The sequence below is a fragment of the Arvicanthis niloticus genome, chromosome 17 (assembly GCF_011762505.2).
Source record: "Arvicanthis niloticus isolate mArvNil1 chromosome 17, mArvNil1.pat.X, whole genome shotgun sequence".
NCBI lineage: Eukaryota > Metazoa > Chordata > Mammalia > Rodentia > Muridae > Arvicanthis > Arvicanthis niloticus.
In genome coordinates this window covers 31,220,702-31,244,608 of record NC_047674.1, presented here as the reverse complement: position 1 = coordinate 31,244,608, position 23,907 = coordinate 31,220,702, and the positions used below count along the sequence as shown (strand labels likewise).

The 23,907-nt window shown below is 44.9% G+C and overlaps 1 protein-coding gene across 1 annotated transcript in view; it reads left to right on the top strand.

The window, feature by feature from the left end:
• The first annotated feature begins 771 nt into the window (after positions 1 to 771).
• Positions 772 to 23,907, top strand: part of C17H2orf92 (chromosome 17 C2orf92 homolog) — a 36,456-nt gene continuing 13,320 nt past the window's right edge. Inside the window, exons 1-5 of the mRNA XM_034521486.2 lie at positions 772 to 975; positions 4,790 to 4,852; positions 8,757 to 8,843; positions 11,064 to 11,147; positions 17,708 to 17,812. Of these exons, the coding sequence (XP_034377377.2) occupies positions 780 to 975; positions 4,790 to 4,852; positions 8,757 to 8,843; positions 11,064 to 11,147; positions 17,708 to 17,812 (535 nt within the window). The 5' untranslated portion in view covers positions 772 to 779. The remainder of the gene's footprint in view (positions 976 to 4,789; positions 4,853 to 8,756; positions 8,844 to 11,063; positions 11,148 to 17,707; positions 17,813 to 23,907) is intronic.

Here is a 23,907-nt window from a genome sequence, read left to right as displayed (position 1 = left end):
CTGCCTCTCCAACGATACCCTAAGCTGGTCACCAGGTCTTTAATATCTGGCCCTTACAGATCCAACCTATGCTGAGTACACTTCACAAATGTGATCCCTTTTGGTTTTCTTGGTGCTGAGGCTCCACCTCAGGACCTCATATGTGACAAGCAAGCCTTTTACCACTGAGGTACATCCCCTCCTGTCCCTCCTGTAAATGTGCTATGTTGAACAATACAATATCCCTAGCGGCTCTAACTTCTCCAGTTGGCTTAAGTGGCCACAGTTGAGTGTGCCCTCCCCAAGCCTTGAGCAGGCTGGAAAGACCTTGTTTGCCACAGGACTTAACGACCCAGGTGGAGTCATCCACCCTGGTTGCACTATAACTTCCTACAGGGACTTAGAAGAGTAGACTGCCCACTGAGCTTGCCTTGCAACAAAATCCAGCTGAAACAAAGGACGGGCTCCATGGGCTTCCCCTCTATACAAAGTGCTGAAAATTAAACTTTGAGCCTTGATCAGAGAACTTTGTCTTGGCTTCATGCTTCTTTCGCCCCTCCATCTCTTTTTCATTTCCAGCCCTCCTTTCAGGCAAACCCAGTTCGTCCGTGGCCACTGGGGGCTACAGTTGAGTTTTGTTCCATGTATCCTAAGAGTCCTGTTGATTCATTCCCATTCTTAGATTACGGAGCATGCAGGATTGAGCAGACCTCAGAGAGCTGAGAGAGTGAACAGAGAGACTGTTGAGGGTCACTAGTGTCCCTCTCGGTCCCTGACCACAAACTTGCTCCTTTCCTAGTATGACCTCACAGAGCACAGAATTCCACAGCATCCTGGAGCTCAAGGCTGCTGTGTCTGCGAGAAATCCAGGAGAATGGCTCCTCCCTGATGGCAGGCTGGTTGTGGCAAAAATGAGCGACACGGTGTTCTTCTCCTTGGTTATCTTCCTGGGCAGCCATTGGGGCACAGAGTCCCTGTCTATCCCTGTGACTGAAGGTATCTCACAAGCATATTGCCCTGGCAACAGGAGGGATGGAAGACTCCCAGGGAACCTCAGCCAGGGTGGCTGGTAGGCCCCTCCTGCCGGGGCTGGGACGGAGAGCCCTCCTCCTGTCCTACTTTCTTTACCTGAGCTTGCCTACCTGTGATGAACCCTCAAATTCTAGAGCTTTGTAAGACTAGTCTATATTTAGAAACATCAACCATTCATTAAAAATTTCTTCCAAATATCTCACAAGCAGAAAGATCAATAGAACCAACAGCTATCCACAAACCTCTCAATCTTATCCACACATACATATTTTAAAATTAGTATATACTAATTTTATCTTTGATCCCAGCCCTCAGTTGGGAGTCAGAGGCGGTCAGATCTCTGTGAGTTCTAGGCCAGCCTGGTCTACATAGTGAGCTTCAGGTCAGCCAGGGCTCTATAGAGTATATACTGATTATATACAACAGGTTGTGACATTTTCATACTTGTGTGTATTTGTTTAAATTCACCTGTCACCTCTTGTTCCCATCCCACTCTCCCTGGTCTTCTTCTTCACCCATTAGTCCCACTTGTAATTTCATCTCTTTTTAAAATAGCCCAGTGAGTTGCAGGATGGGGGAGTTGTCTGTAGAAGCGCTGAGTTAGTGGCTACACCGCTAAAGAATGTCCACCCCCACCCTGAATCGTTGACTGCATGTAAATGCTCGGGGAGTGGGGGAGACCTTGTGTCAGCTAGTGTAAAGTGGAGGTTTTGTGCAGATAATCATGGCTGCTGTGTGTACACATGTGTGATGGCTGTGTCATATCTGGGAGTCAGTATTCCACACACTCCATGACTTCCTCTGCCTCTTACACTCTTGTCTCCCTTCTGCAATGTTCCCTGCAGCTTGGAAGGTATGATATAGATGCTCCATGTATGGCTGGGGATTCCAACCTCACTTACTCTCATCTCTTTGATCAGCTGTCAGTCTCTGTAGCTACCACTGCTCACTGTGTGAGGAAGCAGACGGCCATGCTAATCTATAGACACAGTTACTTAACGGGTATGTCCTGACTGCTGAGCAGGGCAGCAGCTGTAGCTTCTGTACTAGAGTCTGTAACCTCCCAACCACAGGCTTTTGACCCAGGCTTAAGGTACCAGACATGAATTCTCTCTTAAAATGGGCCTCAAATCCAATTAGAATCTGGTTGGTTGCCTCCTATAACAGACTTGCCATGATGATACTGGCGGGTATGTTTTGCCTGGCTAATTGGTAGTGTAGCGTGCAGGATCCAGGTCTTAGTAAGACTTGGGGACCTGGAGAGATGACTCGTTGGTTAGGAGGTCTTGCTGCTTGTGCATGGAACCCAGGTTTGACTTCCAGCACCCACGTGGTGATGGCTTACAATAATCCATCACTTCAGTTCCAGGGGATCTGACACATGCACATAGCATACTTACATACATGCCAGCAGAACATTCATACACATAAAATAAAGACAATGACAGTTTCTCCCCAGCAGCCTGAATGGTGCCCTCTAACACTTTGAGGGTCACGGGCAGTAGGGGTGTTTCCAGTCTAGCTCAGCTTGATTTCCCTGTCTTGCTACCAGATCATGTGATATCTTCAGCAATAAGATCTTACCATCACTGCTGGGCAACCAACAGCAATGACAACTTTCTGTATTGTTTATTATTTTTGTGTCTCAAATATAATGTTCATCTGTATGTACCACCCCTACTGTGCAGGACACATTCCAAGACCCCAGTGGTTCCCTGAGCCTGTGCACAGTACCAAAGCCCATGTGTGTTTTCTCTCATATGCATGTATTCTGTCTCTCCTATTTAACTGTCTCTTATCACTCATGGTGGCCGTAACTTTTGCTGTCTGGAGTATAATACAAAAACAGGCACTAAACTTATTTGCCTGTTGCATGTTCTTCACTGTTTCATGGATAAAAGATTCATTTTAAATTTGTACACTGTTCCCTGTAGCTTGATGAAATTGGGGGACCTCTTGCACTGCCCTGCCTACAATGGGAGCCATTGCTTTGTCCAGTGTATCCACACTGTGTATTATGCTGCCTTCCCTTGGTCACAAAGCCATCTATGACAGTGTGTCACAAAGGCTATGGCATCACAGGGCAGTCCCTGTTCTCCTGCTTTTGTCCTCACTTATTTATTATTTGTTGTGTGCATGTGTGGAAGTCTGAGGACAAGTGGATGGAGGTTGGTTCTTTCCTGCTGCATCCCAGGGATCAAACCCAGGTCATCAGGCTTGAAAGCAAGTTTCTCCTTTACCCATGACAATGGAGTGGGAGGGAGTACCTTGGTGCCTATAATGTGTCCCCCTGAACAGTCAAGATATGTGACAGACCTAGTATGAGGAAAGTTTATTGGTGGGAAGGGAAGGGGAACTGGAAAAGAGGTAGAGGCAGAGAACAGGGTACAGAGACAGAAAGAAGAGAGGAAGAAGGTCGAGAGGTGTAGGGAGGGGGAGGGAGAAGAAAATAAGGGGAGGGAGAGGGGGGAGACAGGGGGGAGAAAGAGAAAAGACAGAGACAGAGAGACAGAGAGAAAGACACACACACACACACACACACACACACAGAGAGAGAGAGAGAGAGAGAGAGAGAGAGAGAGAGAGAGAGAGAGAGAGAGAGAGAGAGAAAGCTGGATAGCTGATCAGGTTGGCTTGCACCTGTTAGGCAAAGATGCAAGCTGTTGCTAGGTAGCTGTTGGGCGGAGCCTAGAGGAATCACCAACACCCACTTGAGCCATCTTCTAAACCTGCTTGCTCTCTTAATAAAGACTCACATCCAGGATAGTGATGCAGTGTGTTTAAACAGGCCAGAGAAAAGAAATGAAGCACTTCTTTTAAGTGACAAGACAAATGTTCTTGACTATAGGAAGAATGTTGTGGTTGATAAGATGTACAGTTGGGATGGACTGAACTCAGACCTGAACACCAGCTTTATTACTAACTTCTCAGCCCCAGAGTGAATTTTCTATTCATGAAACCGGAGAAGGCAAACTATTGAAAGGACCCACAAAAGGTTGTATTCACTGGCTGTGAAAGAGTGTGTCCATGTGTTCTCAGTTGTTAATTGCTGGGCAAATATCCTGGTAAAGCTATCAGGATATGTTAGCTCCCTCACCTGCCCCGAAAGAAAGGCAAGCTTCTATGGGAGAGGTCATGTAGCCCCAAAAGCCAACTGGATGAGTAAGGACTATGGCTTTTGGTACAATAAAAATATGGTGGCTGGAACTGGGGCAGAAGGGATAGAATGACAGGCAGGAACAGATACAGGAGGACAGAAGGGAGACCCGAACTGAACAGGGAGGAGAGCAGAGAGACAGTCATGTGGAGACAGGTAACTTCAGAGAAGTCGGTTCAAGTTAAGGGCTAAGAGACTGCCCCAGCAAACAGGCCAACAGCCTCATACTATACAGATGTCTCCGTGTCTTTATCATTAAACCACATTCGGGACTCCCCTTCAAAGTCCCACAATAGCAAACAAAACTAGTGCTTGTTTGGTATTGTACATATGAGAGAAAACATACATGGGCTTCGGTACTGTGTACAGGCTCAGGTGTCCACTGGAGTTTTAGAATGTACCCTGCATGGTAGAGATGATACGTAGAGATGAAAGTTATTTATGTATGACACAGGGTTGTGAAGTCCAAGCAGCCTTGAGCTTGCTCTGTCGGCAAGGCTGGCCAAGAACTACTGGTTCTGGCCCCATTTACTCCAAAAATACTAGGATCTCAGGTGTGCGCCGTCATGCTTGCCTGACCAGTGAAAGATGCAATCATAGAGAATCTTGTTTCTCCTGCAGGTGTGGAGAACAATTTTTCCTTAAGTTCAAAGCATCTTGAAGAAGATATGGCTAAACTATTTGGTAAGTAGTCTGTGGAACCTGAGGCTGGATTTGAGGAAGTCACACCTTCCTAGTGGTTTGGGTAGGAGGGAAGGAGAGCATTCTGCCTTGTGGCTAAGAATTAGTCCAAGTATCCAAAATTAAGCAAACAGGACGACAAACCAAATTTTGGTAAGTCTCTGCTTCTCAAAATGGGGGCAGGTGGTGAAGTCATTACCACCATCCAGAAGCTCACTGAAGCTGAAGTCATGACCCACCTCAGCCCACTATGCATAGCACTCCCTGCCTGGATGATTTCAGCTTTAGCAGAAAACATGAACCCCCAGGCTGAGCTTGGACCCACCTGGGGGTCATTAAAAGACACTTCTCCATATCCTCAGTATTAGATTCAGTGGAGGGGTATTTTTTTATAGTGCTTTGGGTCAAATCCAAGAGCCTCATGCTTGCAAAGCAAGTACCCTGTCGTTGAACTGCAGCCCCAGTCCTGTAAGGTTTATGTGTTTGTTGTTTTTGTTTCGAGACAGGGTCTCACTGTGTAGCCTTGGCTGACCTCCCACTCGGAGACCCACCTGCCTCTCCCTCCCTGTTGCTAAGATTAAAGGTGTGCATCACCAGACCCAGACAGTGTTCTGACTCTTGTGGTCTGCAAAGGAAGCACTGGATGACAGAGACACACCTTCTGCAGAGTGAAGGCTCTCCATGCTTTCTGTGGGCAGCCCTTCGTGGCAGGACCCACTTCTTCCTCCTGAGGTTTGCTCAGCCTTGGGCTGGTGTCCTGCTTGCTTGGACACCAGATTTTTCCTTCTCTCCTTTTTTCTTTTCTTTTTTTTTTTCCTTTTCCTTTTTTTTTTGTTTTTTGTTTTTTGTTTTTTGTTTTTTTTGTTTTTTTTTTGTTTTGTTTTTGTTTTTTTTTCAAGACAGGGTTTCTTTGTGTAGTCCTGGCTGGCTGTCCTGGAACTCACTCTGTAGACCAGGCTGGCCTCGAACTCAGAAATCCACCTGCCTCTGCCTCCCAAGTGCTGGGATTAAAGGTGTGTGCCACCACCGCCCGACTTTCCTTCTCTCCTTAACCCGACCCTGGCTTTGCTGCTCTTTATAGACGTGTTACACACTGCCTGCTAATGTGATATAAATGTGGTTTCCTCTGTTAAAGCATCTCAGGCTAAAGCCAGTTGCTTTGAGATCATCTGCTCTTTCTCTAATGGTTGTGTCTCTATGCAGAATGGCTGCTGCAGCTCCAGTCATTGCATCCAGACATCCTGCTTTCCAAATGGGGAAGTGCAAGCTCAGTATTTTAAATTTTAAAAATAATTTTTTTATCCAAGCTGAGCATGGTGGCACACATCTTTAAAACCAGTTCTTAGGAGGCAGTGATTGAGTGTTCTGGGCCAGCCTGGTCTACAAAGACCAACTAAGGGTATATAGTGAGACCCTGTGTCAACCACCCTCTAAAAGATATAAAACTAATAAAATTTTCTATCTAGAGAAGGAAGATTCTTCCTGGGTCTCAGTTGTCTTTGAGGACCTCTGCGTGTTGTGTGGCCTTAACTTATCTACCAGGGAGGGTGGGAAAGGAAGTTTCTTTGAGGGTGTTGATGTTTGCACCCTTTGAAGCTTCAACCACAGACTAGATGCAGAAGGAGGTGACAGGGGCTTGGCATGGAAAAGCATAGACTCTGTGACAGAAAGCCCATATTTCTGTCCTCTGTGAATGACACATTTGCTGCTTGAGTAGTACAGCCCTTTTTCCATCCTGACCCCCATAGTCCACAGTGCAGAGTGTTGATGTGTCCCCAAGCTTCTCTGTGCTTGCTATTATAAGGGTTGGCAGTGAGGTGTTTGACCCTGGGCACAGTGTTCACGATCATTCTATGCTCAGTGCCTTATGGACCCTGTTACACTCACTTTTCACAAAAGTCCTCGGAGTTAAAAGCTTCCCCATCCTACTGGTGAGGGAAGGTACCGAAGATCCAAGAGCTGAAGCTATTTGCCCAAGATCATGTCCTGGCTGGGATTTGACTTTGTACCTACTGGCCCCCAAATCAGAGTGCGCTTCCTAGTGTTGAATAAGGGAAAAGGATAACGGCGTAGGATGTTGGTTCATGAAAAGGGTTAGCATGTAATCGCATTCTGGGATGAGGCTCACTAGGAGAAGGGCTGCCAGACCGTGAGAGAGCCTGGATGCAGGAGAGTGTTAGGAAGGAACAGAACAGCACATTAAATCCAGAGCAACTGGGCCTTAGGAGTAGAGGCGTCACCATTAAAACCTCCAGGGTTCAGTAAGCATGTGCATTAGTTCCTTTTTAGTTGCTGTGATAAAATGGGGACCTACTTAGGGAAGAGAAGGGCTCATTTTGGCTCATGGCTCCTGAGGAGAGACATAGCAATAGGAATAGGAAGCTGGCTGACCACATTTGTGTTCACAAACAGGAAAGAGAGACACACACGCACGCACGCACGCACGCATACTCGTGCACACACATTCACACAAGCACACACATGTGCACACATGCACATACTCACACGCAGGCACATGCACACATACATGCAAACAAAATGACACAAGAACAGGTGAACAAACATTCATACAAGCACACGCATGTACACATTTGCACACACACGTACACATACATGTGCACACATGCACACATCACAGGCACTCACATGCATTCACACATACATATGCACATAAGCCCCCCCCCACATGCACATACAGGTACACACACTTATACACATGACTGAACAGAAAGTGGGGTGAAGTTATAAATGCTCAACATCTGTTCCCAGTCCCAGTGATATATTTCCTCTAGCTAGGCTGTCCCTCCTAACAGTCCTATAATCTCCCCCAAAGAGCACCACTAACTGAGGACCAGATGTTCAGGCACACAAGCCCATGGGAGGCATTGCTCACTTAAACCACTGCAGAGGGATAGCTTAAAATAAGAGAAAGATAGTCATCACAACAGGGTTAGGGAGGGGACCCAGAGGAGAGTCTTTGGATAAATCCTTCTTGTAAAAGGAATCTGCTTTTCACACCACTTCACATGTGTGTGGGTGTGAGTGCTCATGTGTGTGTGCACATGTGTGTTCGTGTGCGTGGTAGGCATCCCACCCAAGTCATTTAGTCTGCTCTAGCCTAAATCTCCGGAGTGCGGAGGAGGCAGGTATTGGTAGAACCATTCCTTAGGTGCTGTAAAAACCATACACAGCGTGTGATGGACAGCTTAACTCTTTGTCCCAGGGCAGAGTTGGGAAGGGTGGGGTTTGAGGGGATTGAAAAGGTGTGGCCTGTTTCTTCAGCCTGTGGGCTTTGGCCTCTTAGAGTAACGCATCTTTAGAGAACAGGCCCTTGACCTAACACTTGGAGAGGCAACATCTCAAACGAAGAAAGGATGTGAGTCTTAGAGACATAAGAAAGACATTTTGCTTGTATGCGGGGCAGCTTGGGAACAGACTCAGAATGACTCCAGGAACTAGACCAGTAATTCTCGACCTTCCTCTTAATACCGTTCCTCACGTTGTGGTGACACCCCCCAACCGTGAAATTATTTTTATTGCTACTTCATAACTATAAAGTTGCTACTGTTATGAATCATAATGCAAAATATCTGTGTTTTCTAATGGTCTTAGGTGACCCCTGTGAAAGGGTCGCTTGACCCCCATAGAGGTCGCGACCCACGGGTTGAGAAACTGAGATGTCGGGCAGACTTCCTGCCCATTGTGCTTGGTGGGTGGTGTCCTCTGCTCAGGCTATCTGGTGCAATCATGATTCTGTAGTTATGATGGCATCTTAGAGCTGAGCATCCTGCATCCGCTGAGTTTGACTTCTCTTTCATTCACGCATCCGTGCATGCGCTAGGTAGGTACCGAACAAGATAGACCAAGCTTACATCCGGTGCTAACGATCTCGCGTGCTTCTCTTCAGATGAGATCATGCTGCAGGTGTTTCCCAGCAATCTAGACGATGCAAGAACAGCTGGCAGACTGATCACGGGGAGAGACGTGAATGAAAGCAAGTATATGTCAATGGGTTCAACATGCACATGGGCTTACAGGCTGTGTGGTAGTGGGTGTGCTGTCCTGTGACTTGGGCAGCCTCGAAGCCAGCTATCAGTAGGGCGCTGCCAAACTGAGATATGGAGAAAGAGGATGGGGGAATCCTCATTGTAACCTTCATCATTTATGGAGCCGGTGATTAAAGAATGACTGTGGCCAGGCAGTGGTGGTGCTTGCCTTTAATCCCAGCACTTGAGAGGCAGAAGCAGGTGGATTTCTGAGTTCGAGGCCAGCCTGGTCTACAGAGTGAGTTCCAGGACAGCCAGGGCTATACAAAGAAACCCTGTCTCAAAACAAAACAAAACAAAACAAAAAACTATATATATATATATATATATATATATATATATATATATATAAAGAAAGAAAGAAAGAAAAACAAAAGAATGACTGTACCTGTTTTATTTGGGGGGAGGGGAATCCCTGTTGTGCAGGCTCAGGCAGCTTCTGTCACTACAGATGTCCCTAGGGTGGGATCGCTGTTCCTGGTAACAAGCTTGGCATAGTGTTAGAACCTTCTTCTCACTGACCCTTTATAGTCTGTTGCCCAGGAGTGCCCAGGAGTGCCCTGGTTGCTAATCTTGGGGTGCACAGTCTTCTCACATATTTCCTCATCACCCCCTCCTGCCTCAGCCTTTGTAAACTATTTGCCTAGGGCCACACATCTGACTTCTCCATTAACACCCACGCTCAAGTGCTTACCTAAGAGAAAACATCTGGCCTCATGCACAAACCAAAGCAACATAAAACACCCCATGCCCTAGTGAGCCCTAAATCATGTGAATAGCAGAGAAGGCATCTCCATTAAAAAATATTGAGAGCAGGTCATTACCTAGCAAAATAAAGCAGAAATATTTGCTGTGCTAAAATTACACTATAAATAAAGTAGCTTTGTAACTAACGATCCTGCCAACCGATTTCATAGGCCACTTAATAGAGGCACAAGCAAGGGTACTTTTGTTTTAGCTTGCTCTGCTGGCAAGTTTTACTATGTCCCCTTGGTTGATATAATAGGGCACGTTTTCAGCGAAGTGCTTAGGACTCCCTCACGTCTCATTAATAGAGAACTGTGCCTTTGTCATTTTGATTTGTATTGGCTCAAAGCAGCCCTGCTTGACACCCTGTCTTTTGGCACCCACCACCCAGACCCTTCTACCAGTTTTATTCTCAAGTTAGAGACTGAGCGTACACACACACACACACACACACACACACACACACACACATCAGTCAGCTTGTGCCTGTTGTATGCAAAGAAACCATGGGAAAATGGCCTCTGCTGGGCTGTGTGCTGGAGCGTCAGGCTCTGTTTAAAGTATTTTCACAGACATTTGTTTGTTTCGTGTGTGGGTGCATGCATTTGCTATGATGTGCATTCGGATGCATGCATTTGTTATGATGTGCATTCGGATGCATGCATTTGCTATGATGTGCATTCGGATGCATGCATTTACTATGATGTGCATTCGGATGCATGCATTTACTATGATGTGCATTCGGATGCATGCATTTACTATGATGTGCATTCGGATGCATGCATTTGCTATGGTGTGCATTCGAAAGTCTGGAGTTGGTCCTCTTCTTCCACTCTGTGGGTCCCAGGGATTGAGCTCATCAGGCTTGGCCAGCAGTGCCCTGACCTGCTGAACCACCTTGTCAGCCCAAACTTTAGGTGCTTGCAGATACTTCATAGATGCCTTGTGCCACAGTGATGGTTACTTCTCTACTTTGCAGAATCAACTTTGCATGGGCCTCTGGGCATGCCTGTGAGGGATTATCTTGATTTTATTAATTGATGTGGGTGGGACCATTTTCTGGGCTGGGGATGCTGGCTGTATGAGGTAGGGCAAGTGTATGCAGTATACAAAGCATGCACGGATCTCTCGTTGCTTGCTGAGCGTGGGTGTGACGTCACCAGCCAACACCTGCTCCCGCTTCCCTGCCTTCTACTCTGTAATAGACTGTATCCTTTTGGAAGCACAAGCCAACATAAATCTTTTCTCCGTAAAGTTGCTTTTGCCAGAGTAATTTTTTCACAGCGATGAGAGGGAGAGACTAAGATACCAGTTGTGTGCTGTTCCTATGGAAGGACCTTGCAGAGGAGTGAGTGGGGCTTTAGAGAGACAAGGTGTAGATTTGAGAGATTTAACCACAGCTGAAGTTTGTTTTCCCACAGCCTATGCCCATCATAATGACGTCAACGATTCTGAGTTTGTATCACATTTACATAAGCAAGATGACTATTTGGCTAAGATATTTGGTAAGTCACCTCCTTCTGTGAAAGCTTTAGGTCATATTTGAAGAAGTCTCTGAGGTAACACCTTGACTATCTCTGAGGTAACTCCTTGGGTGTCTCTGAGGTAACTCCTTAGCTGTCTCTGAGGTAGCTTGTTCTCCTCCTTCAAAGGGAAGTTAAGCATGTTGTCTTGTGGCTAGAATCTGTTCCACTAAATATTAGAGTCCTGAGAAAATAAGCAGAAAGTGAAATACAAACACCGAGAAAGGACTCTGCTTCTAAAGCAGGTGAGAGTAGCCTGGGTGACTGGACCAGGCAGGCCTGCTTAAATGCTCACACCCTGGGGGGTGTGGAAGACCTTTGCTTTAGGACTTCTGACAGCCTTTCAGAGCTGCCTCATCGGTCTCTGAAACTCTTACTCAGTTTTTAGAGAAAGGTGAAGATTCAGAGGTAACTTGACAGGGTAGGAGAGCTCCAGGAGTCTGTTCCTTTGCCAAAACATCAGCAGAGCTGTCTTTTTTCTTTTTCTTTCTTTTTTTCTTTCTTTCTTTTTTTGTTTTTTTAGAATCTCTTATTTTTAATCTTTATAAGTATTTTTCTCTGAAGGGCATAAAGTTTGACATATAAAAATAAAACCTCACTTCAATTATTCAAACCTACTTAATCTTTAACATTTATATAAACTAGATATACTGAGTGTTATTATGTGGGTGTTATTTTTTTATTTTTAAATTTTTTCCACACAATATATATTTTTTTCCCCTTCCCCTTCTCCCTCTTGCTCCAGCCTCCCTCCTCCAGGCCTCTGCTCGCTCCGGGCCCCTCTGGGCCCCCGATCACTCATATGAGGGCATCAGATATTATTACAGATGGTTGTGAGCCACCATGCGGTTGTTGGGATTTGAACTCATGACCTCCAGAAGATCAGTCAGTGCTCTTAACCACTGAGCCATCTCACCAGCCCTATACAATATATTTTAATTATATTCTTTCCCCTTTCCTAGATCCCAACTCTCTGCCCACTAAAAAGAACATGCCCCTTCATGTTCTTTTTCTCTCTTAAAAAAAAAAACCCATACCAACACACACACACACACACACACACATACACACACACACACATACACACAAACATGGTGCCCATTTCATATTGGCCAACTACTCCTGAGCCTGGGGCCTGTTCTGTAGTATAGTTGATATACCTAATGTCATTCCACTGAAGAAAACTGACCCTCTCCTCTGAGCAGCTATCAATTGCAGGTAGCTTCTTGGTTAGGGATAGGACTTTGCAACAATTTGTCTGTGCTGGGGTTTTGTCTGGTTTGAACTTGTACATGTCTTGTGTGTGCAGTCACAGGTTCTCTGAGTTCATACGTGCATCAGACCTGCTGTGTATGGAAAAATAACGCTGTCTCGGAGCCTTCTCCCCCACACCCCTTATTTCTTTTCTCCTCTTCTACACAGCTCCCTGAACCTAGGGGAGACGGAGTTTGATAAAGACACCCCATTTAGAGCTGAGTGCTCCAAGGTCTCTCCCTGTCCAGTTGTAGGTCTCTGTGTTCATTACTATCTGTTGCAAGAAGAAGCTTATTGAACTGAAGAGATGACTCAGCAATCAAGAGCAGTGGATGCTCTTCCAGAGGACCCGGGCTCCATTTCAGTAGCACACGGTGACTCACAAACATCTTTAACTCTAGTCCCAGAATTTCCAACACCGTTTTCTGGCCTCTGGGGGTATCAGGACTGCACAAGGTGCACAGACATTCAAGTAGGCAAGACACTCATACACATAAATTAAAAATCTTTAAAAAATTAAAAAAAGAAGCTGCTTCTCTGGTGAGGGTGAAGTGATCCTGGTCTATGTGTGTAGCAACACGTCACCCGGAGCCATTTTGTTGCTATGTTCATTTAGTGGAATATTAGTAGTAGCTTTCCTCTAGGGCCTTCCTAGTTTTGTGACCTTTTAAATACGGTTCCTCATGTTGTGGTGACCCACAACCATAAAATTATTTTTGTTGCTACTTCACAGCTGTAATTGTGCTACTGCTGTGTATCATAGTGTAAATATCTGTGCCTTCTGATGGTCTTAGATGTCTTAGTCAGGGTTTCTATTCCTGCACAAAACATCATGACCAGGAAGCAAGTTGGGGAGGAAAGGGTTTATTCAGCTCACACTTCCACATTGCTGTTCATCACCAAAGGAAGTCAGGACAGGAAACTCACACAGGGCAGGAACTTGGAGGCAGGATCTGATGTAAAGACCATGGAGGGGTGCTTCTTACTGGCTTGCTTCCCCTGGCTTGCTCAGCTTGCTTTCTTATAGAACCTAAGACTGTCAGCCCAGGAATGGCACCACCCACAATGGGCCCTCCCACCCTTGATCACTAATTGAAAAAATGCCTTACAGCTGGATCTCATGGAGGCATTTCCTCAAGGGAGGCTCCTTTCTCTGTGAGAACTCCAGCTAGTGTCAAGTTGACACACAAAACCAGCCAGTGCTTTAGGTGATCCCCTTGAAAAGGTCATTCAACCCCTCAAGGGGTTGTGACCCACAGGTTGAGAACCATTGCTCAAGCGCTGTGAGCTATCTAATTTCAGGTTCTTGCCCTCATCAGCAGTGTCAACTATGAGATCCATTTTATGGAGTGGGGGCCTTAAACCCAGTTTTTAAAAAGTAGTTGGTCTCTCCCATAACATTTGTGCCAATATTGCATCAGGGGTATGTCTGCAGGCAGGTTGATACTGTAGCTGTCAGGGTTCACAGATAGGTGAGATTAATGATCACTTTTCTGCTCTGGTAGGGTGTAGAGCATATTACCTTCCAACTCTCTGAATGCCAGCCAGTTGGGGTGAAGCTTCTGGTCGAGCAACAGCTCAGGTTGTATATGTGTGTGTGTGTGTGTGTGTGTGTGTGTTAATGACAAAAGTATGTGATGTCTTCAGCAATGGGGTCTTGCCAAGAGGGTAACCAACAGCCATTAGTTGTAATGTTTTTGGGCAAAGTCTATGGGTCAATAAGTCAAAAAGATGCAACCCATTCCTATACTGTGGTTTACCTGGTAGCATATCATGTGTAGTTGGAGCACTGTACCCTCACTATGTGGTAATGACCTTACCATATAATGGGGAGAATTGTCTTAAGAATTTTTGGGAGGAGACTTGTCAAATTCCTACAGTGCTTGAAGAAGAGGCTGCCAGGATTTGGGGTTCTGCTCTGGCCTGGTGTTGCTTTAGATCATTGAGGGGCTAGGACAGCAGGAGTGCACTGTGCTATAAAGTTCTCCAGGCTATGGAGGCTTCCAGATAACTCTAGTGAGGAACATACAGAGGCGGGGCTGGAGGGATGGATGGCTCAGCAATTAACAGTGTGTGCTGCTCTCTCTGAGGACCCAAGTTTGATTCCTAGCATCCATACCAGGTAGCTCATGTCCATCTGTAATTCCAGCTCCACAAGGATCCAAGTCTTCTGGCTTCTGTGGGTAACTGCACTCATGTGCAACACACACACACACACACACACACACACACACACACACACACACACACACACCTACCTTAAAGAAAGAGAAAGACGCTATAGGGTGAGCAGTTAAAAGTACATGCAATGCAGGTTTCTAATAAAAGGATGCAGAGCGGGAGATTTCAGAGAGAGAGGCCGGCTGGGCATGGTGGTGCGTGTCTTCAATCCTAGCGCTCAGAAGGCAGAGACCAGCGGATCTATCTGAAATGCCCAAACCTGTGAAAGACCTGAAGAACTGCACATAAACAGCGCAGGTGCCAAGCAGGCTCCCTGGTTGTTGGCTCAGTCTTCCCCTCCCCCTATGAGCTCAGGTTAGTTGAGCCCGTGGGGTTTTTTGTGTTGTCTTTATCTGAGCAATATTTTTTTAAGAGACTTACAGGACAGCAGATGCTTTTGAAAGGGTATAGTGAGGACTTGCTGATTTTGTGGTGAATCTGAGGGCTCATCTCTGGCATTCACTGTGAACTCCTGTTCTGTTGAGAGATGATGCCAAAATAAATAATGTATGTTTTCTCTTATACGGGAGTGTTGGCTTTTAAGCTTTAGATACGTGTGTTTCAATTCAAATAACTACAGAGGTTATGTACCTAGTAAGGGATCAGTGGGGAGGTGGGAAGTCTCCCAAGGAAGGGGGAATACAGTATTATAGAGATAAATAGAAGGGTGGAATGGGTTGGGGATGAGACGGCAGGGTAAAGGAGAAGACATGAGGGAGGACGGCTAACACTAAAAGAAAAAAGCCAAATGGAAACCTACTACTGTAGAAGCTTTTTAAAAATATAAATATATGAAAGGAATTTACACGGCATCGCCGTATGATGAGGGAGACAATGCCTCAACTAGAAAATGCCATCAAGTAAAACCTTCAGTGCCAGGAATGGGTTGCATCTATTTCAGCTGTTGGCCAAAGGGCTCCCAGAGATGCCCCCAACCACCAGAACGTTGCAGGCTATTTCCAAGGCAATTGGTTACTCTCCATAACTCGATGGTTAGGCCCTTTGATGAAGATACAGCTTACTATGTCACCAAACATGGCAAAATTGCCCAACTAGAAGCTTTACCCCTACTAAGTAATGTCCGTGGTGCTGAACGGTACCTCTCATGCTACCAGAAGGGAAAGAAATTATCAATTTCACCAAGATAGAAACTCTGTAGCCTATTACAGAGACTCACCTGTAGGACAGAGTGATACAATCATGGCACAGATGTCATGGGAGTAACCAACCACCTTTTGACTGTTTTTAAGGTTCACTCCATGAGATGGAACCCATACCTGACAGTGCTAAAATGGCCTAGAATCTGAGACTACATAGGTCATGGCCTAAGGAAAAGCCTAATATTATTATCTCACTAAAGGAACACTAAAATGAAATGATTCCTGATGACATATGGCCCCGTATCCATAGAGCAGAGCATCACTTAAACCTCATCAGAGAAGCTTCTCCTTATGGTAGATGGTAAATGACAGAGACCCGCATCTGGACCATGCACAGAAGGTGAGAGACTTTGGAGCACTCAGCCCTAAATGGAACGTCTTTATCATACCGCTCCCCTCAAGACTGAGAGATCTATGCAAAAGAGTCAGAAAGACTATAAGGGTCAGAGGTGGTAGATGAGTCTGGTGGGGGGGGGGTAGAATTCTCCAGACACACCATCTGTTGCACATATGAACTCATAGAGACTGACAGCACAAGACCTGCACAAGTTCAAATCAGACCAAACAGAGGAGGGGAAGAGGCCACAAAGCCCCTTCCCAAACCAAGAAGCTATTTGTATCTGATTCCTGCTTGGAGAGGGAAAATCAGTTTCCTCCAATAGAACGTCACTGAGTAAATCAACCATACTTCAGGGCAGATCACACGTCCAGGAGCAGTTGGCCAACACAAAACAGACCTTCGTGTATGTGTGTGTGTGTGTGTATGCGCGTGTGCGTGTACGCTTTTTTTTTTTTGTTTTGGTGGGTTTTTTTTTTGTCTTGTTGATTCTTTTAAGTTTGTTTTGATTTTCATTTTCTGGGTTGTTTTTCCTGTTTTTGTTTTTGCTTTTTTGAAAGGGAACATGAGGTTGAATGGGCAGAGAGGTGGGGAGGATCTGGGGAGAATTAGAGGGAAAAGGATATGGTCAAATACATTGTATGAAAAAAAATTTAAATAAAAATTAAAAATCCAAACTTTGAAAAAATCTTTAAGGATTAATAAAAGGAAGAGAGCATACATGCATGCACATGTATACACACACACACACACACACACACACACACACGCATACATGTGCACACATGCACACCCACCCTTGGGAATAGTCTCAGGGCCTGTTGGGAGTGAATGGGATTTTTGTTGATTGTTTTCTGTGGCTTAGCAAAGAAAGCCTAGGAGAGGGGTAAATGGCCACATTCCCGGGAAAAACAGATGCTTCTAAGTGTCAAAAGGGAAGGGGTTGTTAAAACATTAAAAAAAAAAAATCTAGCTAATCCCAAAATGTTAGTACCAGTTTTTAAAAAGATTTGTTTTTATTTCATGTGTATGAGTGTCTGTTTGTGCTCAAGGAGTTCAGAAGAGGGTGTCATGTCATTTGGAACTGGAGTTACAACAGGTTGTGGGTGCTGGGAATCTAACCTAGGTCCTCTGGAAGAGCAGCCAGTGCTTTTAACCACCGAGCCATCTCTCCAGTCCTACTAGTGAAAGTTTTATAAAGAAAACTCCTAATGACCTTTTAACATGTTTTGCCTCATTTCTGACTCAGCCTCAGCCTGTCTTTATGTGTCAGTCCTGGAGTGTTACGGGGGGAAGGGGGAGTCCCAGTGAGAGGAACAAGAAGGAAAGCTGTATCTCCACATATCAGGCAGGGGACAGTTTCTAGTCAACTGTGCTTGATGGATGGTACTCTCTGACCAGGATATCTGGTGCAATCAATTCTGTAGTTACGATGATATCTTAGAGCATTCAGCATCTGCTAAGTTCAAGTCATTCCTTCATGTATTCATGGGTGTGCTGAATATGTACAGTGCAAAATATGCCCATGTATGTTGCTGTATGTTAATGTGCTTTTGCTTGTTTCTCTTCAGATGAGATTCTGGGGCAGGTGCTTTCTAATGATTCAAAATATTTATCAGACGAAGGTGAAGGAACACTAACAGCTGAGCCACTCACGTGGAAAGACTCAAACGAAAGCAAGTATCTTGCCACTGGATTCGACGTTCGTGAGTTCTTATAGGCTGCGTTGTATTGGGTGTTCTATGCTGTGATCTGAATGTTCTGGAAAAACAGCTACTGATAGGTTACTGCCAAAGTGAAAACTGAAGAAAGTGTCTAAACCCCTTGCTGTAATTTCTATCAACTATGGAGTCTGTGGTTTGCAGGGTCAGGTGTGTTCTGCCATTTTGCATACTGTTCAGCAGAAAGTGACTCATTTTCCAGTAGAGTTCACTGTTCCTGGTGGCCCAAACCCTGAGTAGCATGAATAGCACCCGCTAATCGCACTTTATAATTTCATGTACCTGAATAATTTGAGAGAGAAAATATGGTATTGCATCCTGCCTTGACTACATGGTGAGTTTGAGGCCAGGCTAGGCAGCATAAGATCTTGACTCAAAAAACAAGAGAAAGGGCTGGAGAGATGGTCTGTGGGTAAGCTCACTTGCTACTCTTCAGAAGTCCTGAGTTCAATTCCCAGATCCCACACCAGGCAGCTCACAACTACAATTGTAACTTTTAATTCCTGGGGATCTGACACCCTCTCCTGGCCTTCACTGACACCTAATAAATGGCATAATTCTCTCTCTCTCTCTCTCTCTCTCTCTCTCTCTCTCTCACACACACACACACACACACACACACACACAAATTAACTATCAAAAATCCCCAAACCAATAGAAATAACAAGCAAAAAAACTCTGTCTTAGTTAGGGTTCTATTGCTGTGAGGAGACACCATGACCATGGCAACTCTTATAAAAGAAAACATTTAATTGTACCTGGCTTATAGTTCAGAGGTTTAGTCCATCATCATCATGGCAGGGAACATGGAGGCACACATGCAGACAAGGGGCTGGAGAAGTAGCTAAGAGCTCTACGTCTGAATCTGCAGGCAGCAGGAAGAGCAGAGAGACACTGGGCCTGGTTTGGGATTTTGAATCCTCAAAGCCCACCCCCTGTGACTCACTTCCTTCCTTGATGACCAAGCCTTGAAATATAGGAGTCTATGGGGGTCTTCCCCCTCCCCCTCCATCCCAACAAATACCCTTTAAAATGTTTCTCTTCTCTTCTCTTTCTTACCCTGGCTGCCCTGGAATTCACTCTGGCTGTTCTCAGACTCAGAGATTCCCCTGTTTCTGTCTCCCTGGTGCTGGGATAAAAGGTACACCACTGCCACCCAGCTAAAATGAGTATTTCTAATATCCCTTACTTTGTTTCCTATAAATATCATGTCAACAATATGTTAAATAATTGGGCATCTCTTTGATTGATAACTAGACATACCTTGAGCAAGGCCTGGAGACAATGGTCTCCTAAGGAGTGAATGAGGGCCAGAATGTCTTCTTTTCCCTTGTTACCTGTGTTGTGTTTGTGTCCAAGAAAAGATGATCAAATCTGACACATAGCTTTTCATTAACCATTTTTAGACACAATCAGTCCATTTTTCCTTGATGTGGCTACTAGTTGTCTCAGCGCCATTGATTAGAAAGTCCATCTTAATGACAGTGGTCTGAGATGTCTCCTTTATCAGGGACTAACTCCCTCCACACTCTAGGGCTCTCTCTGAGCTTCCTATTCATCTCCTTTTGTACATCATCACACAATTTTAATGGGAGGCTGAAATATTTTGCTTGAACATCCTGTAGGACCAGCTCCCTTTATAGTTTCTGGGTTTTTCCCCCCAGTGGTCTTCTGGCTATTTTATATAATAGTTTTTCCATCTGAGCTTTACTACCAACCTGTCTAACTTTATTAAAAGCTTGTCTCTACTTTTCTCTGTCATATTGGAGAAACAGTGTTGAATCACCGCAGGCTAGAAATGGGAATATCATAGACAAATTTTCAAGCATTTCTTTGCCTTCTTCAGTGTGTTTCCTATTTATATCTAGCTGTATGTATGTATGTATGTATGTATGTATGTATGTATCTACCTATCTATCTATCTTTGTATATCTATGTGTAGGTATATATACACGTATCTATGTGTGTATATGTTTATCTATCTAATATGTGTATATATAATGTGTATATATATCTTTATGTATATATCTGCATTTTTTGCTAAATTATGCTTTTCTGTATTGTTATTATAAGATTTCCCTATTATTCTATAGTCTGCTAAGTTAAAATTTTGGTAGGAAGAAAACTGGTTTATGTATGGACATTCATGTTCTTAGTACACTTGTGCTGGTTGGTTTTTGTCATCCTGACACAAACCTTGAGTCACCTGGGAAGAGGGAACTTCAACTGATGGATTGCCTCCATCAGATTGGATCATGGGCATGTCTGGTGGAGGCACATTTTCTTTATTATAACTAATGCAGGAGTTCCTGCAGGGCTATGCCAGCCCTGGGCAGGTAGGTGGTCCTGGGTTGTGTGAAAAGGCAAGTGAGTAAACAGCACGCCTCTGTGGTCTCTGCCTCAGCTCCTGCCTCCAGGTCTCTGCCTGTGATGGACTGTGAGCTGTGCCACATGGACCCTTTTGTTCTCCAAGTTCCTCTAAACTCTGATGTTTATCACAGCATCAGAGAAGCAAACTATGACTGGACCTCACTCGGTTCTTGTATATTAACATGAATATATGTGTGTGCATGATATGGCATCTACAGATATAGTTTTCCTTTACAAATTACTGAGACTCTCACCCACACTAATTACATTGTTACCATCTCCAAGACAATCTTTATGAACAGTGGAAATACAGTTACACTCTGTCTAGTACCTCTCTCAGAGGGAAATGCTTGTAATGTTTCCTGAATAAGATAGAAGTTATGGGACTAATATAAGAAAGATTATCTATCTATCTATCTTCTATCTAAAGTTCCATCAAATAGTCCCTTTTTACAAACCCACTTAGAAACCAGAAGTAACATCCACCTAAAGGAGATAAGCATTTTCCACTTAATCTGGTGTTGTTAAGTCTGAAACAAAGCCGGGCAGTGGTGGCACAGGCCTTTAATCCCAGCACTTGGGAGGCAGAGGCAGGCAGATTTCTGAGTTCGAGGCCAGCCTGGTCTACAGAGTGAGTTCCAAGACAGCCAGGAATCTATCTATCTATCTATCTATCTATCTATCTATCTATCTATCTATCTATCCACCCATCCATCTATACCCATCTGTCTCTCTCTCTACCCTCTCTACCCAAACACATACAGACATATACACATGTATCTTCATACTGAGAATGAATTCTTCAATTTCTACCAAGCCTGCTGTGGTAGGCTTGTTTTTTGAGATTTATGTATTTTTATGGGTATGTTGAGTATCTGCACGTGTGTCATCTCACTGATTCTGATAGTCATCATTCCTGTAGTCCATGCTTTGAAATGATAGTAAGGCAGATCATGGCACTATTTAGTACAGGCTAGACTCTGCCCCATGGAGGCATTAGGGCATATGAAGTGCTGATCTGAATGCTATTTTATAAATGAATCTGGGGGTGACTGGTGCAATAGTAATCGCTACTATGCCAATGGAGTGAGCACTCCCTGGCTGTCAACTGTTGGAGTTTTCTTCTGCATTTACCCATTTGGTCTCCACAGCAGTCTGGCATGGCATGTTGTAACTGGTGTGGCAACATTGTTACTCCGGGTGGGTTTTCCGTCTAGGAGGGGATACATTGTTACTCCAGGTGGGTTTTCCATGGGGGGGGGGGGTGGGGGTGGGGGGAATGCTTAAAACTGGTGCATTTCTAGCGTCCAGGAGAGGGCAGTGCAGGTCCACAAATTGAGGACAACAGTGATACCAGTTCCATCTAGTTTGTGTTTTGTTTTGCAGACATCAGCTAGAGCAACATTCTTTAGACACTTACCCCAGTGTCCCTGGGGTGGGGAGCTCTGTCTTCAGTCATCCTGCCTTTGGCTAAATGGGTTGATGGTGTACTCAAAATATTTGCCATTGAACAGCAACAAAGACAGGGTTTCCCCTTCTAAAATATTCAGAGTATGAGATAGTTTTTAAAATATGGCAGTTTGTTTCTTGCCCCCTGTTGTTACACTAGTGGGGTCCAGGTGCCCTGTTGGGTTCAGCTCCCCTAGAACAAATTTGATCTCTCATCTCAAACCGTAAGGAAGTTCCTAACCTGCCTTCTTGATAGCTTTTTTTCTAGAATATATGCTCGGTAGCAAAGAAGACCTCACTTTAATGTCACTTTAATAAGTGTATTGATATTGTTCTCCCTCATAGAGCTTTGACTCAGCACATGGCCACCATCTTAAGTACACACTGGCCTTTTTTCCTCCCTCTTCCCTCCCAGAACTCAAGGTATGTAGTGAGCTACCTACATTAGGTTTGAAGTTAATTTTGTGTTATTTGTTTTTGTAAGGAAGGAATCTCACTATATGTTGATTAATACCAAACTGGTTAACACATTATAAACTGATTATTTGTGCTGGTGAGATGGCTACGCTGGTAAAAAATGCTTGCTGCACAATAGAAGGATCTGAGTTCGGATCCCCAGTAGCTGTGTAAGAAGCTGGGTACTGTGGCTGACACCTGCTAGGGAGACAGAGATGAGGGTCCTTGAGGTCTATTGGCTAGTAAATATGGCCAGTTTTTTAAATCCTGTCTCAAAAAATAATGTGGAGATCTGAAGAGATGGTATAGTAATTAAAAGTGCTTATCACTCTTGCAGAGAACCCGAGTTTGCTTCTGAGCGCACACAGCAGAAATATATTTATGTTGTGAACGTGGCTGTTTTGTCTGTATGTATGTCTATACACTGTGGGAGTGCCTTCGTCCTGAGGAGGCCAGAAAAGGGTATTGGATTTCTGCTGGGGTGGTGTTACAGATGGTGATTGGGTGCCATGTGGGTGCTGGGAATTGAACCTGGCTCCTCTGGAAGAGCAGCCACTGCTCTTAGCCACTGAGCCATCTCTCCAGCCTGACACCTTTAAATGTTGCTTTAATTTTAAATTAACTTGTATTTTACGTACATGGGTGTTTTTGCCTGTATGCAAGCCTGTGCATCCTATGCATGTCTGGTGCGCACGGAAGCCAGAAGAAGGTGTCAGGTCCCTTGGAACTGGAGTTACAAATGGTTGTGAGCTGCCCTGTAGGTGCTGGGAACCAAGCTCAGGTCCTTTGTAAGAATACCAAGTGCTCTTAACTGTTGAGCCATCAATCTGGTAAAAATAAATAATGTTATGTTATTTATTTGTGTGTGTGAGAGAGAGGGGGGAGAGAGAGAAGCAGAGAGAGAGAGAGAGAGAGAGAGAGAGAGAGAGAGAGAGAGAGAGAGAAAGAGAGAGCCCAGCTACATGGGGAGGTCTCAGGAGCCTGTTCTTTCTTTGTATTGTGTAGAGGCTGGAGCTTGAACTCGGTCATCAGGCTTGATGGCCAGCATCTTTATCCACTGAACCATCATCCCATTGGCCTCTACCTCCTTTTGAGATGGGTCTTTTGATAGCCTAGAACTCAGCAGGTAGGCTAGGCTGATGAGCTGGCAAGCCCGAGGGATCCCCCTGTCTCTGTCTCCCCAGAACACCAGGCTTACAAATGTACACCACCATGCCTGACCTTTTTTTCATGGATCCTGAGGAGCAAGCTCAGGACCTCGTGCTTATGTGTCAAGCACGTCACTGGCTTAGCTTATCTCCCCACACAGAAGTACACTCTTTCTACAGCCCTCTGAAAGACTGGGCAACGCAGCCCTCAGGACTGACACCGTGTTAGTCACACTCGGTCTCTGCTTGCTGATCTCTTTAATGAGTTGCCACGTTCAAAGTCAACTGATTGCCAGGCATATTAAGTTGAACGTTCCTAAGCCAACTTGCAGGTGAATGGCTCCCTTTCTTTTCTAAGAATGGCAAGAACTTTGGAGATCTCTTACCACACACTTAATACCCTTCATCCCATGGCAGCTAGTCTTGTTTCCTTTGTGAACCTGCCCAGAGATTCAGGAAGCTCACACCTCGTTTCCTCTCGAGGTCTCAGGTATCTCCTATCTGGGGCTGAAGCCACAGCTTAACTCGAGGTTGTCTGAGGGTGGGGTTACTTTCTCACCCGGCCCATTTGCTTTGTGGAACTTTTCCTTTCCAACTCACACAGACCCTGCAGGTCTCTTCAGGGCT